Genomic DNA, 17,433 nt, shown 5'->3' with positions numbered 1-17,433 from the left:
CTGGATTTGTTCTGAGCTTTCCCTCAGATCCCTTTGGTAGCGCTCCTCTGACTAAAAAGAAATAGGTTTTGACACGGTGCTACTTTGAGCAAATCTCACTTACGTTTGAGGAAAAATATCTTCATCTCTGTTATGGAAATTATATTTTAAAAAAGCAAATGCATCAATGAATTAGTTTCTTCTAGTTCAAATAAGGAACATGCATCTCTCTTGAGGAGAGGAGCCCTTGAACTGGTGGAAGATTTGTCTTAATGGCAAAGCAACTGTCAGGAAGCAGGTTTTAAGGAATGAAGGCAGTGTCCATGAGCCGTTCTGATGTACTCAGGTCTGTTAGTTTTGCTGTTGAGTTCTGTGTTGTTTTTTTAACAGCTGTAGGAATGTTTGCCCTTCTCTGAGAGATGCAACACAGGACTTGGACAGCCGGGTGGCCGCCGTTCACATCTCTCCCCAGGTTACAGCCAGGCCGCTTGGCACGGCAGCAGGAGGCCTCGCTTCTGTAACTCACCAGGCTGGGGCACAGCACGTGTTGCCTCTCCTGTTTTTCCAGAGACCATAAGGAGGTAAAAGCAGCAAGTATCAGGACCAGGTGATGACACCATTTCACCTCATTTTGGCAGTTTTTGGTGTACAAGAACAAAATCCCACTGGAATTTGCTCTCTGCTCCAGGGGCAGCCTTGAGGAGGGGAGCAGGCCGCTGCCCCCAGAGCGCAGGCCGGGCCTGCAGCAGGAACGTGGGCTTCAGGCAGAAACCAGTCTTCTCTAAAAAGCCTCTGCTGGTTTTTTGTCACAGCATTATTAATAGTACGTTAGAAAAATAGATTGTGTGGTTTCTCTTTTGTTCGCTGTTGCTATGTGAACAGCTTTAAATCTTCGTTGGATCAGGACATTCTCTGAGGATAAATTATGGGCAGGAACTTTGGAAAAGGTCCCTTTTATCCAGCTAGATGATGTTCTGTCTCATGAAGAAAACAGATAAGATAGTTTTTCCTTTGTGGATAGGGGTTTTATTGTAAAACCCTTCTGAAGACCTCAGATGGAAATCTTCACTCATGGTCTTGTTGACTCTGAAGCTGCTGAAGGCTATCGAGAGCAAATGACTTCAAACCAAGTACTGATGCTTAAGGTAGCAGCTCGAGCACTGCTTTTCTTGGAGAGCAAGCTGTGGACGGATTGCAGAGGATGGCTGAAGGTCTTGGAGTTCAGCTGGCAGCCGTGCATCAGCAAGGAGAGCTGTGGTGTTGTCTGAGCCTGTTTCTGGAAAAAAAGAACCCCTGTGGGAGGGGAATGGTACCTGAGATGTGTTTAAGAAGTGTATGGGTAGCTGGGAACCTGGAGAGGTCCTGCAGGGTGCCAGCATCACTCTGTCATGCTGCATTGCATGCAGGGCCTCCCCGGGCTCCTTGCCTTGGCTCCCCCTGTTCGGATTGCTGGAGACCCTGACTTGGACCTATTGCTGCACCTTGGCTCGAGGTGATCTAAAGATCGAATGGTTTTTGTGAGGTTGCCTTGGCTTTGGCTGTGAAGGAGGATAATTGGGTAATGTCTCTTCTCAGGGAATCTTTTTTTGGGCTGGTTAAATCCTCACCTCTCCTGCTGGAAAATTCAGCAGCTCTGCTGAATTCCCCGGGATAAGAGAAATCAGCATTTATTGTCGGTGTGGAATCAAAGGGAAACCAAGCAATTGGCACCTGTGAAGAATCGCAGACTGACTTATTTATTTTCCAAACCTATCCACATCTCAGGATACACAGGGTGGTTGCTTCACGGCCCACGTGGGCGATGTGCTGCAGCTGTGCCCTGGGACTGGTGCAGAGCCTGTAGTTAGAGGCAAGGGGCGTTCTTCAGGTCTTTGGTTTGGGTTTAATCCATGTGCCTTTAAACAGGATAGAAAACTTGATTCTGAAAGGTGTCTAGGTTGGAGCCAAATGAGAAGGTAGGTGGTGATGGTCACCTCTAATAGCACGTTCATGTGTTCACTTCCCAAACATGCCGTGTGACACTAATGGGTGAAGTGTTAACTTTCACGTGATTCCAAAGATATTTCAGAAGAGACTTTTCCCCTCTGGAAAACGAATTATAGAACGTTTCCAACTTTTATACTTTTTATTATAACGCAGCTACGTTCCAGCAAAACCTCCTGGCAGATAGCTTGCTCCTACATTTCAGAATGAAGATGTGTTAAATTTATTTGCTGAAGGAGCTTGTAGCTAGCCCCGTAACCCTGGTCATGGGGCTGGCTATAAAAAGAGGGCTAGAAGCCTACTTAACAGCGGGGAAACAAAGCGGGGCTGGAGCTGGAAATGTTATCAGGCCGGGAAGGCGAAACGTGTTGAGATACTTCAGAAGTCAGAGTTTGGGCATGTGATTTTGGACATGTGGCTTCGCTCACTGCATCCACGTGTGGCTCACGCTGCTCGTGTGAGGTCAGATGCGCCATGGCTGTTTAAAGACGACCAGATCCCCAAAGCGTCCTGCAGTAAAAACAGCACAAAAATGCGGGCCAAGTCTTTTTCCCCTGCTGGACCCCTGTAGGTCCTGCTGAACCTCTGTGCGTAGGACGGGTGCCTCCACTCCTCGTGCCTGTGGGAGGCAGGCTGAACTGCCCACCCCACAGCAATCTGCCGAACGAGCAGGGCGTTTTCCAACAGGATAATATCCTGCTAATTCAGCGAGGTTTTTAGGCGAGTACTCGGTGTTCTGTATGTGATGCGTATTTTTGATTTAGGATTGATGGAACATCAGGGTTTTGTGTGGAGGTTTCATTTCCGTACTCTAAATGCATATTAATCAGGAGTAGCTACATATTTTTCTACGCTTAGTGAACAGAAATTTATCACAGTAACCTTAAACCTAATGGTGCTCCAGGTCATGTCACAGAGGTGCTTTCATAGACCGTCTTGATCAGATTTTGCCAGCACATTGTAGTAACATGAATGCTGAAGCACTGGTCCACCTGGGCTAAAATCCCACTATGTGCATCGTTGTACACTGGCTTTTGTTGTGCTGCTGCTATTTTCTTTCCAACAAAACTGCTCTCCTCCACTGACCGAGACCAAGCAACTGAATGTTTCTTAGAGGTGAAAACTGCTTGCAGGTTTTCTTTCCGCTCTGACCTTGATTCTTTTTCAGGCACTGGAAGAAGCTCAGAAAGCCATCCAGCAACTCTTTGGTAAAATTAAGGATATTAAAGACAAGGCTGAAAAATCAGAACAAATGGTGAGTGGCAGCTTCGTCTTAGCCTTTGAAGGGGAGGGGGGCACTGATTTTTTTTTTGTGTTTGCTGCTGCTGTCTGGTTGGTAATTTGCTGTTAAGCATGTGTTGCACCTGTATCCTTGGTCTTGCATTAATGTGTCTGTGGAGCTAAAATGGGGAGAGCACTTCTCATCTCCTTAAAACTTTGTTGCTGTGGCTTGATATTTAACCAGACTCCTGTTTTTTTGTTCACTAGGTTAAAGATATCACGCGGGATATCAAGCAGCTAGATCATGCCAAGCGTCATCTGACCACCTCCATCACCACCCTCAATCACCTGCACATGCTGGCAGGAGGAGTGGACTCACTGGAGTAAGCACATGAATTTTAGTGGCACTTTGACACCACTGCTGAGTTCTTAATTTCGGTGCAGTGCTCCGAGTAGGTCTGTAACAGCTGCTTATTTTTCTGGAGGGAAGTTTACTTAATAGGTTGGGAATGAGAGTCTGGCTTCATGAAAGTGTAAGGCAGTCTGTCCAGTTAGGTATCGTCATCAGGGATGTGCTCTTGAGGGGTTTGGGGGGATTCTTAGCAGTCTCTTCCTAAATTGGAATGGGATCTCTCTCTCTGGAAGGTCCTCTAATTCTGAGAACGAGTTCAAAGCAGCCTTACAGCTTGTACTGTGTACGAAGTGGGGTTAGATGGTTCTAATAATTCTTTGTGGTTTTCTTTTTTTTAATGTGCTTGAGAAACACACGGGCTAAGGGAGTTCAGTTTTTACATGTTGCATCTGTGAAGCTGTGAGACCCAAGCACAGCCTGTTCTTGGACTGTAGCAAATTCTGCACGAACGCTGGATTGCGAAGTGTTCAGAATTAAATTTTACTTAGGCTGCTGTCTCCATTGGAACGATCCTAGAGGATGAAATAAAAATAAAATTGTTTTTTCTGCAAGTTCCCTGTGAAAGTTATTAACAAAAAAGCCAAGGCTAAGGGCTTTTCAGCGTAATGATTCTCCTCCCTGTGAAGCTTTAACTCACACTTTGTGTGTGATGACGAATGGCTTAACTCTGGTCATTATAGTAAAATAACATTGACTGCCTCTGGACCCATACTGGGAAGCGGATGCATTCAGTAGTTTACATGTTCTTTGCCAAGTGTTGCTTTTGACATTTATGTTTTCTGGAGCTTTGTTAGATGTGTGCTGCATTGGTTTATTTTAGCATCAGTTAAGTGAAATTTTAATGCAGCATTGGAATGTTAATGAAGAGTTGTGTATTTTAGAAAAATAAATGTCAGTGGAGACTGGCATGACCCGGTGTGGATGAGGTAACCTCTGGAATTGCCACCCAAGATTTTCCTCAGACTTGCTTTGTTAAAAGCTTTAATTTCCTTTACAGGGCTATGACCAGGAGGAGACAGTATGGGGAAGTTGCCAACCTCCTCCAAGGCGTTGTGAATGTGTTAGAGCACTTCAACAAATACATGGGGATTCCTCAGATTCGGCAGCTGTCTGAAAGGTAAAGTCATCAAACACTGAGTACTTGCATGCCTGCTGGGAAGGAAAGTTAGAAAATGCATGAGAGGATCGGTTCCTCAGGAATGTGAAGGCTGGACATGGCCCTTTGAAACTCTTTCCAGGCAAAACAAACAGGTTAAAATTGGACACAGTTGGCTCAAATCTGGAGCTGCCTGTTCTGTTAAATAACAGTAATTAATATGGATGCGATTCGTGAATGGTTTGGGCTTCTGATTGACTGGCTTTTAACGTAGTTACCTGGAGTAATGCATGGAAGAGCAAATTGTTCGATGTGTTCTTCACATACAGGTGTTTGTTGTAAATCCTGAAGTGATGCTTTCTCATACCTTGAGTTTCTGCTGCCAAAACCTGCCACTGTTGCCCAGGTCTACTGAGATCTGGGGCATGTAGTGAGTCCTCCCAAAATCACACACACCGCGCCTGACTGCTGTAATCATTTGTGCTGAGTTTGTACACTCCTGGTTTCCCAATGTGGAATTATGCATTTAAATTTGGTGAGTTTTAGTGCAATTCCAGCAGCAAGTGCCCACCATTCTCCGCAGTGGCATGCGAAGGCTCAGTGGTGACTAAGCCACCAGCTTTCCTACTGTCTTCACTTGTGACTTCACAGCTGGGTGTCAAGAGAACAAGGTCCTCCCTGTTCTAGGCTACTTTGCTGTTCCTGGCCCAAACCTGCTTTACAGCAGGCTTATTTTCCCTTGCACCACACAGATGATGTTTACTTAGCAGCTTGTAGTAGTGCTGAGCACAGCTCAGAGGTGCAAACAGCCTATTAACATTTGGGATGAACCTTCTTAATGATACAACTGTATCTGATAGCATTTCTTTTCAGTTTGAAAATTACACATCTGTCACCACCATCCTCTTGATGCCTGAGATTACTTTGCTCATTATGGAGTTAGTTCATGGAGTCTTCTAATTAATTAGGGTTTTGGTGACTAATTAATTTTGTGGTGACTCCCTTTGCTAAGATGGCAGCTGGCTGCCTGTGCTGTTTAGTGATGGAAAAAGTGTTTGAGTGATATGTTTGTAATAATTCCCTGAAAATCTGTTGGACCTTCTTTATGGTATGGATACATCTTCCAGAAAACCCAGATGGAATCAATGAAGCTGAACAAAACAAAGATCCACCCTAAATCTTGAGAGAGAAAAGATGGAGCCTTGTTTTAACAAAGCATTTGACCGTAAGCATTTGCTGAAATGAACACGAACATCAAAGAGAGAGAAACATATGTCAATGCTCTTCTGAATTTAGGTTGTTGTCTATTCCAGCCTCATGCTCAGAAAGATAACTTGCTTCGTTTTCTTCCAGATTGGTAATGACAGAAACCTGCTGTCACTGGCCATTTTAAAGCCATGTAGAACTTAAGCCTTGGTGCAGAGCTCTGGCTGTCTTTTGCTTTTTAGGGGATGATTATTTATTACTTGTGTAGTTGTTGGTAATTAAAGAGAACAATTCATCATGATGCTAAAAGGCACAGTGGTATCAAGTCACACCAGAGAGAGTGGCAGGGACATGGAGGAGAATTTCCTTTGTTTTCTTCTCCTTTTAAGATAAGGATCTGAAAAGCTCAAGAAAGGCTGTGCCTCCTATTTTTAGCAGTGTCTCTGCAGGGCTTTCCTCCCAGTGTTTACGCCGCAAGAGTCGCACCATCTGGTAGCAGTAGAAGTGGCTGCTTGTGGGGTGAGAGGAGAGCTGCACCCAGGGTGTTGCTGGGGTCTCTTTACTGCTTTGACATCCAGGCAGCAAATTACTACAGGGAGGTCTCCAGCACGGTAATATTTGCTCTGCAGTTGGACTGCCCGTGTACCTACTGGGGCCCAGTTTGGAGTTGGCTTCTCTCTCCTTGCTTGGAAATTCTTCCACGACTCGTGAAACATCAAAGGAAGTTTGCCTGGCTTTCCTCAGTGCTATTTTTAGGCTGAAATTACTGGGGTTTGGTATCTCATGGATTTGGTTTAATAGCACAACTGAAGCCTTTTGGATGTTTGTGAAAGCAAGAAATTCTTCAGTGGATTTTGGCACAGACTGTGACAGTAACCCAAGTATTACATACAGTAAATCTATTATACACACTGCTAGATGAGGGGGTTCTCTTGCTTTACTTAATAAAGAGCCTCTCTTATTTGGCATGAATGGAGTGAAGCCAAATATGAATGGGAGACCATGTTAGATGCTTAATGTTGTTAGGTGTGATCTTTGTCATGTGGGGTTCAATCTAAGTTCCTGCTTAGGTTTTACAGGTTGCTTTCTACCTGTTCCATCCCCTTGAAAATAAGCAAACAAAATCCCACAGTAAGTATTTATTGGAAACCTGACTTAACTCTCAGTTGGGTTTTTGGAGAGATCCTGTTGAGTACCGACGTAAAAATGACATGATTTGCATCTAGATGTGAACATCCTCCTATCTGTGTTCCTGAAACTACTCCTGCTGCGGTGCACTGGAGGTTATTTGTTGTAGTAAATAGCAATATTTTCTCTCAATATTCTTTTGTTCTCTATCTGTAGGGGGAGCTTACAATTAGTGGTCACAAACCCACCCATGAAAAAAGCCTTGCAGATAGTGGAAAAAAGCTTGGAAAGTATTTGGGGGGAAAAAAAAGAATATTATAAGTTTGTCCCAGCAGAACAGGCTAGCTCAGCCTCTTTGTATCTCAGCGAGCTGCCAGGCGTAGTTTAAGATTTCTGGTAGCTTTGGCTAAAGGGATTGCGGTTTCTAGTAATTTTTGTCGTTTGAAGCATAAGTGTGAGGATTTTTTTTGTTTTTATGGTGGGGAAACAGTACAAGAAGCCGCTAGTAATAAAACAAAAGTCAGAAAAACAAAAATCTCTGCTCGTATAACCAAACGTTTTGGCACACGTGAGCAACCCCAGGAAAAAGCAATTCCCCACTGCGGCGAGCCAGGATGGCTGCTGGGCACCCCAGCAGGCTGCCGGGAGGGATCCAGTCGGGGAAAGAGATCTGTACAAAACCAGCCTGGGAAGACATCCTAAATCTGTTACCAGCTGCGAGTGCCTGAGCTTGCTGAGCCTCAGTGGGTAATTCACTTTTTGTAAGTATTTGAACACATGCTCTGTTAAACACACGCACAGACGGTCCTTCAGTGATCAACACGAGTGAAGCTTACCCTGGGGTTGAGGCTTTCACCCCAGCAGTTTCCATTCCCACTGCAGGAAGGTTGTCCCCAACTACAGAAAGGCTTGGAGCCTTGGGGAGCAGGAAGCTCCAGCGGCTGAAGCAAGTGCTGTCCTGTGTTCTCCACCTAAAGCAATCTTCCTGGAAAAACACGGCGTAAATGTTTTTGTTTCTCTGCGTGTGCTGGTGGGAAAAAAATAATTGTGTGGGATTGTGTGCTTACATAAAGAGCGATAATTACTGGGAGGATGCTGAGGCACCCTGTTGTTGCTCACACATGCCTAAACCTTTGGCCGGTTTGATTTCTCTGCCCCATCCTTATCTCTCAAAACAAAAAAAAATAAATAAATAAAACTCATTTTTCTTGTTTGCCTTCAAGAGATTTTTAAGCAGCTGAGGTTTAAAAAAATACTACTTTAGCAGCCCAGCTCAGCAAGGCATTCATGCAAGTTTCTTAGTTTAAGGATATGAGAATCCCCATTAAGGATACCCTTAAGTACTTTCCTGAATCAAAGCCTAAAACAACAAAGCTTGTGGACAGGGCTTTTAACTGCTTGACAGTGCCTCTCTTAAATTTGTTGAGGCTTGAGGAGTCTGGCTGCTGTTCTTTCCAGTGCTCCCACTGTACTTGTGCTGCAGCTGCTGTCTAATGGGAAGGTCCCTGCTGTATGCAAAGCAAGAAGTGCCACAGCTCATGGGTCCAGTTGCTTATGCAAGCTCGTTCATTCATGTGACTCCTAAAACTAAAGGCTTTTTGTTTGTAGATCACTGAAAAGATGAAAATTTTCAACCCATGGTTAGTATGCTTACTGTACGTCTGGAGCTGTGGTTGCTGGGCTGACTTCCTCCTCCTCGCTTAAATACTCTGCTCCATCTATTTCAGCACATTAGTGAATCCCTTTTGTTTTACAGTTACGAAGGTGTTAACTGTGGATCTATACCTGGAAGGGTGAAAGATTTCTAAACATCCTGCAAAGCTGAAAGCTTGAGTGAGAATCAAGTTTGACATTGCAGGCAGGAAGCTTTTAAAGCAAAATCCCCCCAGATAAATCCTGGATAAGGCAGGTCATACTTGTAGTTAAATCACAGATACAAAGTTATATTTCAGCCATGACTTTTAAAGGACCATAATTTTTGTCGTTTGGCACCGTTAAAGAATCCAGACCATTCTCCAGTATTGTCAGGTCAGCTTGGAGCTGAGCATTTCCGCTGCTAATGGACCTAAACCGGGAAGATTAAAGAAACAGATCATTCCTTGATGAAGTTGAGGAGTCGTAAACAAAAAACTACCCAAATTCTTCCCACAGTCTGAAATGCTTTCTCAAAAGTAAACGTAGCCCTTCTTTCTAACATATCAATCTCAGTGGAAAAATCCACTGCTTTGAGTAATCAATTTAGTCCTTAAAGTGTTTCCAGTATAATAAAAAGTGATGGAAGAATGTGAGGGCTGCAGAGGGATGTAAGTGCCTAACTATTTGTTTTGGCTCTTTCTAGTACGTGTAGGCATTTCCATTTCCCTAGAAGTATCAATTAAGCCATAGTGACTTTTATTTCTGGAAATTGGAAGCCTTATTCTCTCAGCTAAATAAAGAGCAAGATCGTGATCTGTTCGGACTTTTTCACCCGTCTCATACCTTTGCTCTTATGCTGCTTAAGACAGAAGATTTATAGGGTAAAACCACAGCCAACGGCATGCACATGGATGCATTTAAAAATAGGTCAGTGCACCTGGAGCTGTGAAAGGTTCGATCTGAAGATTGAGACATTGTGAAGCTCTTGTGTTAAAAGCGTACTTTTTGAAAACTGATCAACAGACACAAGTATAAAGACCTGCTATAAATTGATCACCTTGGCATTAAAGGAGCTGTGCTGATTTCTCAGCTGATTAAGTGGCCATTATTGGAATACTGAATTGCAGCAGCGCGAGAGCATCGAGGACTCATTCCAGTAGAGCTCAGGGGCTGATGCTGTGCAGATGGAGCTGTCTTCCAAGTGTCATTCGTGGAGGAAATACTTTCCCAGTTCTGACATACAGGCCTTAATGTGGATGTTTTTTCTTTAGCACACTTTTTATTTTGTCCCTTAAGAGAACCCTATGTAGCTGTTAGCCTTTCAGTCCACTTTGTAGGAAAATTTGCAGAAAGTGGAACAAGAATTGTTTCTTCTCTCCTCATCAGGGTGAAGGCAGCACAAAATGAATTAGGACAGCAGATCCTGGCTGACTTTGAGGAAGCCTTTCCTTCTCAAGGTACAAAGGTAAAGCTCTTACTTCCCCTCTTCTTCCCATTGAAAAGTGTTGCTGAAAACTAGCCAACATCATTGTCATCGGCTTTTATCTCATTTTACATCTAGGCTTGATCTCTCTGTTTCAGGAGCTAATTTAGAAAGCAAATGAGTCTCCCAGGCTGCAGGGTGCTGAACACATTTCTCACTGTTTCTCTCCAGCGAATGTGTGAGAGAAATAACACCCTTCCTCTGTCAACGCTGCATCTTGAGTCTAGCTGAGAAGTGCTGTTACACTGATCATTTGCACAGACAGAAAAAGCACTGATCGGTGAGAACCCCATCACGGTGACTTTCCAAGTCAGCCTGTTGTTAAAACACAGCTATTGCAGTGAGGTCTGTGAGCCAGTCAAGGATTACACCAAGCACTGTGTGGCCCTATAGACCAAAGTGGGGCCCTGCACCCTTGGCACGTGATCCAGGTGTTCCTCACCTGTGTTTGTGGTTATTTGTTGGGCACAAAAAGTCTGTGTTGTATCCAGGGAAAGCAAAGCACAAGCTGTCTGACAAGCATGTTGACATGCTGCTGCCACCAAGTTTGCCTCTTGTTTACTCAGCACAGATACAAATCTGGGCTAGGGCTAAGGCACCAAATGTGCTTCCCCGAAATTATGCATCCAAATGTTTGCAAACAACATGGGGGTAGGTGTGAATTTGAATTTATTCTAAAGAAAACACTGGTTTTGTCTTCCAAAGAAGAAGCACTGAAGAAGCACCAGCTCTATTGGTTTCTTCATGAAACTAGCAAAGTACAGAAATGAGGAAACTTCTTGGAGCAGATGCTTGGTGAAGGGCAGATCTATGTGCACATAAATCAGCTTCAAAAAAGCAGTTTTAATGCTACTAAATTTTTTGTATTTTCCACTACCATCATCATATGGATCAATACAAATCAACAGATGATCCCTTAAGTGTTGCTTGCTGATCATCACTAGACTGTTTTTTTCCCATTAATTTGGCCCTCAGTTTTGCAGAGTTTTCTTGTTCCACATCAACCGCTTCTCTTCAGCTGTTCTTCAGAATATCTAGGGCAATGAAAGAATCTTCTCAAGTGCTAGAACCATGGTTCTTTTCTGTAAAGGAGGTTGCTGCACTTCTGTAGTAGGTGGATTCTTGGCTGTTGAACCGTGAGAGAACTTTTTGGCCAGTGAAATGGAGGGAGCTCAATTTCATCCAACAGTAGAAAGATGCCTCAGTAATAATGGAGTAGCATCAAAAACAGGAGAATAATGGGAAAGGATAAAATTGAGATAACTTGGATACAGTACAATTTGCAATCACCCATTCAGCTATTTAACCTTAAATCATTTGTTCCTGTTTATTTTGTTAGAGGCCTGGTGGACCCAGCAATGTTCTGCGTGATGCGTGTCTAGTCGCAAATGTCCTGGATCCCAGAATCAAACAGGAAATCATCAAGAAATTTATTAAACAACACCTCTCGGAGTATCTGGTCCTTTTCCAAGAGAACCAAGATGTAAGGGAAGCATTGCGAGCTACATTTGAATTTTGTAAATGGTCCTGCAGAGCAAAATGCAAAGTTCATGTTTCCACAGCTTCCTGTGGTAAAATGTCTTTGACCCGAGGGCTTGGAAGCAGTGACTTGTTGGTGTGATATGGACTGGTTGATGAGTTGGGAGGCAATCTTGTCTTATGCCAGGATGATTTCCTCCTCTCCTAGAGCTTAAGTTCATAGATCAGCCTTGTAACAAATAAATATTTTCTGCCCTGTAAAGCATTGAAAAACATACTCTGATAGTTGCAGACCCCAAACCCTTAATAAAAAGAAGTTCAACAGAATTTACTCTATCCTCATAAGATAGAATTTTCACTCTAGCATGTGTTTAGGCACTTTTCAAATGCTAGCAGTCATTCTTCAGGATTATTAAAAGTGAGCAGGTTAAATGTGATCAGTAGCCCAAGCTCCTCTGTGAAACTACAATGGTACAGTTAAGCAGTCAGGCTGAGTATTAACAGCTGCTGCTGTTAAAGATCCTGTTCTCCATCTCAGGTCGCTTGGCTGGATAAGATTGACAGGCGCTATGCTTGGATAAAACGTCAGCTGGTGGACTATGAGGAGAAATACGGGCGCATGTTTCCCCAGGAGTGGTGCATGACAGAGCGCATCGCTGTGGAGTTCTGTCACGTCACAAGGTGAGCGTGGGGCAGGGGGGGCTTGTGGTGCTTCCCAAAAGCATCGCCTACCTTGAAAGAAAAGATTGGGCATGTCTTTTGCCAGGTTGATCACATAGTCATAGGGCTTTAAAAGCAATCTCCATGTGTATGTACACAAATTGCATATGATTAAAAGCAAGTAGAGAGTGAACAACCCAAGAAGTAACCCTAACGTTGTATGTACTATTGAGAGAGCAAGACAGTATGGAAGTGGATTTTCAGTGTACATACGTAAAAATCAGTAATATTAGAAAAAAAGTGGGGAAAAAAAGATGGGAGCAGACTATGATGCGACTGCTCTGAATTATGTTCGTTGAAAGCCAGAGCCAGGGGACCAGAGGAAAGTTCCAGCAGGAGTTCTGGGTCCTTACTTGAGTCACTGCACCTCCCAAGATTTGACGCTGCTGAGTTTCCTGCCTGCAGTGTGTTCTGGGCATTTGGAGGCAGGGTCCTGTTACCAAATGTGCTCTTAACAAATGTGCTTATGTTTGAAGTGTATCCTGTAAAGCAGTTTTGTTGTTAAAGAGAGCATCTTAGGAAATAGCTTGTTTTGTGGTGAAAGCATCCTTAGGTAATAGAATGAATTTCATTCTTAGGTTTTGGATCTTTTTCTTTATAGAAAACCACATTTATTTTCCCCATTTTCTCACTCTCTCTTTCAGGACTGAGCTCTCAAAGATAATGCGCACAAGAGCAAAGGAGATTGAGGTCAAATTGCTTTTGTTTGCAATTCAGAGGACGACCAACTTTGAAGGACTTCTGGCTAAACGTTTCTCAGGTTGCACTCTAGGTGATGGGACAGTGGTAAGCAGGAGCAACCCTTTCTACAGCTTCCTGGGGGGGAAAAGCCCATCTCACACATAGCTATGGTAATGGGAAGCTGCAAAAAGGTCTCACCTTCAGCATCCACTGGCAGGTGGAATGTTATTGTGACTGTATTCAGTGGCTTGTAGTGAGAAAGTGATTCCTGATCTTGGAGTTATGGTAGAGGGGGTGGTGTAGGGCTCCCAAGAAGGAAACTACACCAATTGTGTACTTCTTTGGTTCTCCTGGACGCTGCTGTTTGCAGCTGAAGCCACGTTGGTATGGAGAACCACAAGTTACGGCACGGTGACTGCATTATAATATTTATTCTTTGCATATTGATGACACATTATAACTGAAAGTCGTCTCCTCAGTTCATTTCTAGGTACCACACGTTTACCCCACGGTAACAACTTCCAATCTCACATTGGGTTAATTTTTCTTGCAGGGGTGTCGATAGTTTCCACTTTTCTGTGTCTTGTCTGGTAGGCTGTAAAGGAAGAGCCAAGAGAAACACCTCGGTGAATATCTCTGGGGTCATCTCTCTGCTTTTCATGCCTGAAATCTCATCTAAGTGTTCTACCAGCCAAGTGCCCTGGGAGCAGAGCCCACATGTGGCTCAGGAGCCACTGGTTTGAGGTTCGCTGCTCTGGCCAGCTGGTGTCTCAAAGCCTACTTGGATGTGATAATTCAGTTTATGAGGCAAGCCTGCTGGGCCTGTTTGTAATTTGCGGTGGATCAGCAGGTGCTGCTAATTAAAAAGGGAAGTCCTGTAAGGATTTCTTCCTGGCTGAATTTAGATCTCTGAAGAATATTGGCTTTGTTTTTCTGACAAATTTCATACGAAGTTTGCAGCTTTAATTAAATTGACTTCACTGGGTTCTTATCCCAGTGGAAAAAGGTAGGTACAGAATCTGTTACAAATGAAATAGACAGAAGGGGAGAGTGCAGCTTGAAAAAGAGAAAAGTTTCCCCTTCTGTCTGTGTGATGTACCTAGAGGCTATGACACTCGAGATGTTGTCATCTGACCTGTTTTAAACACAAAATGAAGCCCATAATTTTAAACGGCTATCTAGTGAGTACACAGTGGGGACGAGCAGTGTCATGGGAGCAATAACGTAGGATTTACTGCAGCAACAGCGGAGTTTTGGAGCCTCCTGTCAGAGGTTGTGTCACCAGTCCTGCAGTTACGTGTTGTGTTTTCAAAGGATTTAGGAGCCAGTCACAGCAGTGCCTCCTGAGCTAGAGCTCAGCATCCTGACACCTGTGTGCTTCTCTTTGCATAGGAGAAAGGCATCAGCTAGAATTATAAATTCAGATGCATTTACCTGCAAGTTGAATAAAATCTGAGCAGAAATCCCTTTCTGGGAGAGAGAGGGAGATGGTCAGAGCTCAGGAGCCATCTCATCTAAGCTTCCTGATGACACAAGGCTCTCTAAGAAAATACAAAGAAATATGCCACTTGAGGAACCGCTCTGAGCTCTGCTTGAGCCTTCTGTACCCTTCTGGGCTGTGCACCCGAGAGCTACTGAAGCAGCAGGGAGCCCTGATGGGTCTTCCTGGTGGAGACCACATGTTTTGGAGCATGGGGTTTGAGAGAATGGAAATTCCACATTTCAAATGCCCTTTCCAGGGATGCCTGAGGCAGTGTTCAGTGAGCGTAGGTGCAAGAGGAGTAGGCTTTACAGGTGAAACATTGAAGTCTGCAGTCACTGCTGTGCTTGGAGAAGACAAACTGCTGTACAGCGCTTTGAAGGGCTTAGTAAAGCAAAACATGAATGCAGCTGTGTGGACTGTGGGTCAAACCAGACTGTTCTCTAAGGAGTTTCCTTTTTTTAACCTTTACACAGAAAAAGCCAGACGTGCCTCCTCCCTCTACCAACCCATTTCTCGAGGATGAAGCTGGGACAGAGACAGATGAGATTGTAATTGAAAAAAGCGATGCAGAAAAAGTAAGTTTCTGAAGCTCTCCTGTTGTCAGTGAGGCAGTCTCTGTGTCAAAATCTCTGGTGGCACCTAATCTTTTCCTGTGACATTGGTTTGAAGGGTTTGTTTTCGCAGCAATTCATTTAGCACAGTTTTGTTTCTCTGTGCAGCATACAAGCTCCCAGTATGACTCCGGTTTGCTGTGGTTTGCTTCACTGAAACCAAAGCAATCTTTATTTCAGTTAATGGTGCAGAGACAATCCAGTCACATGAGAGCAAGCAGGACTCAGTTCTAGCCCATGCAGCAACAGCTCAAATGTAACTAGAGGACTTCTGTCAAAGAAAGATGAACTAGCACGGTTGGGTTTTCAGATCCCAGGAGGAGCTCCCACTACAAGGAGTTGCAATTCATATTTTGCCTTGTCAGCCAAGCAGACTAAGTCTGGAGTCATCAGACAGCTCATTGAACTTTCAAGTGTCAGTTTTAGGTTTTCACTCCAAATATATTACTGCTGGGATTTTTATATCTGTAGTGTTTTTCATCCATTACCTCTGTGTTGCTGGCAACACCTAACCGCTTGTAAAAGCACTGGGTTTCAGAAGCCCTCTGCAAACAATAAAGGAGTGAATAGTAAGCGCTTTTGTTTTAATTGGCACCGGTATCAAAGTCTGCAAGCCCTCTATTTTTTACTCACCAGACAGATATTTTCTAAGCGTTCAATTATATGTTGCTTGGGTTAGGTACCCTCCCCATGCTCTGTGAGCTCAGGGGCTGTTTACAGGTGGTAGCCTGATACGTGGCTGGGGCCCTAGGACCTACTCAGATCCATGCCCCAAAATAATTTGTGGGCTGGTAGCTTTCCATCAGCACAGCTGGGTGCAGTGCATCCCCTCCGGATGGCAGCCCTCTGCCCTCACCACACACAAGTCCTGAAGCAGAATGATAAAGCAAAGTTTTGATTTTTTTTTTTTTTTTTTCCATTAAAATGCAGTGTGGAGAGCTGGTACTGGCCAGACTTATCAGTGATCTAGAAGAATGAGGCTGGGAGCTCAGGGAGACATGTGTGATGTATTTTTTTTTTTTGTGAAGAGCTTTCTTTCTGCTCTCTGCAGTGGCTGAAGGAAGGTTGGCTCTGATGTGCAGCATTGAGATGAGGGGACATCCTGGGAGAAAGCAGTAGTGCCAGAATGCAAGCGAAGAGATAAATCACAAAGCCTTTTTAGGTGGTTTAGGGCTGGTTTTAGTGAACAGTGGAACGCTTTGCCCTGGCCAGAAGCACCTGCATGACACCACAGGCCCCAGAAGTTCTGTTTCAAAATGCCAAGAATTGGTTAGTTCATGCTGAAGGTCTCATTTTCTGCTGTCACCAGATGGAGAAGAGAAAGGAAGGGTTGAAGATGAAGGGCTGAGCAGTAGAGCTCCTTCAAGACACTAGTTCTGAGAATTCAAGACACTTGTGAATGTAAGAGGGAGCCTAAGAGTGAGGGGGGAGGAACCCATATTAAAAAGAACCTCTTTTAGTGATCCTAGCAGTTAGGTTTAATCTGTTTACTTTGGATAGTAATGAAAGGAAACTGGGCCAGCTGCAGACCTCCTTACTGTGACAACAGTAACCTTTTATTATTTCCATCAAACTCAAGGAGGAAATAGCTTAAACATCTGCAGCTTTTGGACAGGATTGCACACTCAGAAATACAGCTTCGCTGCTACTGTTAAAAGATTTAGTATTCTCTCCACCAGACATGCTGGGAGCAGCATGATGCAGAGGCGCACGCACGCAAAAAAACAGTTATGCCTTAGGATTCAGCTCTTCCAGCTTGGTAAATCGTAAACATGATGAATCTGCAACCTTGTGCTGGCGCTGCCATTGTGGAGCCTTGGCGACTGGAAGGCTTCTGTAATTACCACCTATTGTTTTCCTCCCAGCTCTGATGAGTGTGTGCATCCGGCAGGAACGGGCAGGCACTGGCAAAGCGGCTGGGGTAGAGGATGCTGGGCAGTGGCGCTCTCCCAAGGCTGTAAAAAACTTACATTCTCCAGCCCTGCTGTTAGTGAAAAGGTTAATGAAGCCAGTCTCATAGAGGTGGTCTGGTCTCCATAAAACTGTTCACTCACTTTAAGTTTGCAGCCATATGTTCGTATTCATCGCGTCTCTGAGCCTTAATTATTTCCGAGAAATACTTGCCTAGCAATTTCTGCAGATGACTTAGTGCCATCATCTCTGTTATGTAGGAGAGAACGTCCTTTAGGCTCTCTTGTTTTGCTTTTTTATGCTTAAAAAAAAAAAATCAACTGGAAAAATTTGTATCTTCATTGGCTAGGAGCTGATCCTGGCTTTTTGTGGAGAGAGGCAAGAATTCCATTCCAGAGCTCTCTG

The 17,433-nt window shown here is 44.0% G+C and overlaps 1 protein-coding gene across 1 annotated transcript in view; it reads left to right on the top strand.

Annotated features, from left to right (window-relative positions):
- The window catches only part of VPS53 (VPS53 subunit of GARP complex), a 62,242-nt gene that overhangs the window by 14,242 nt on the left and 30,567 nt on the right, over nucleotides 1–17,433 (top strand). The window contains 8 exon segments of the mRNA XM_068655623.1: nucleotides 3,131–3,217; nucleotides 3,451–3,566; nucleotides 4,593–4,712; nucleotides 10,047–10,125; nucleotides 11,483–11,626; nucleotides 12,161–12,303; nucleotides 12,987–13,128; nucleotides 14,980–15,081. Coding sequence (XP_068511724.1) covers nucleotides 3,131–3,217; nucleotides 3,451–3,566; nucleotides 4,593–4,712; nucleotides 10,047–10,125; nucleotides 11,483–11,626; nucleotides 12,161–12,303; nucleotides 12,987–13,128; nucleotides 14,980–15,081 — 933 coding nt within the window.

Source organism: Anas acuta, chromosome 19 (assembly GCF_963932015.1).
Source record: "Anas acuta chromosome 19, bAnaAcu1.1, whole genome shotgun sequence".
Lineage (NCBI taxonomy): Eukaryota > Metazoa > Chordata > Aves > Anseriformes > Anatidae > Anas > Anas acuta.
This window is presented reverse-complemented; position numbering and strand designations above follow the sequence as displayed.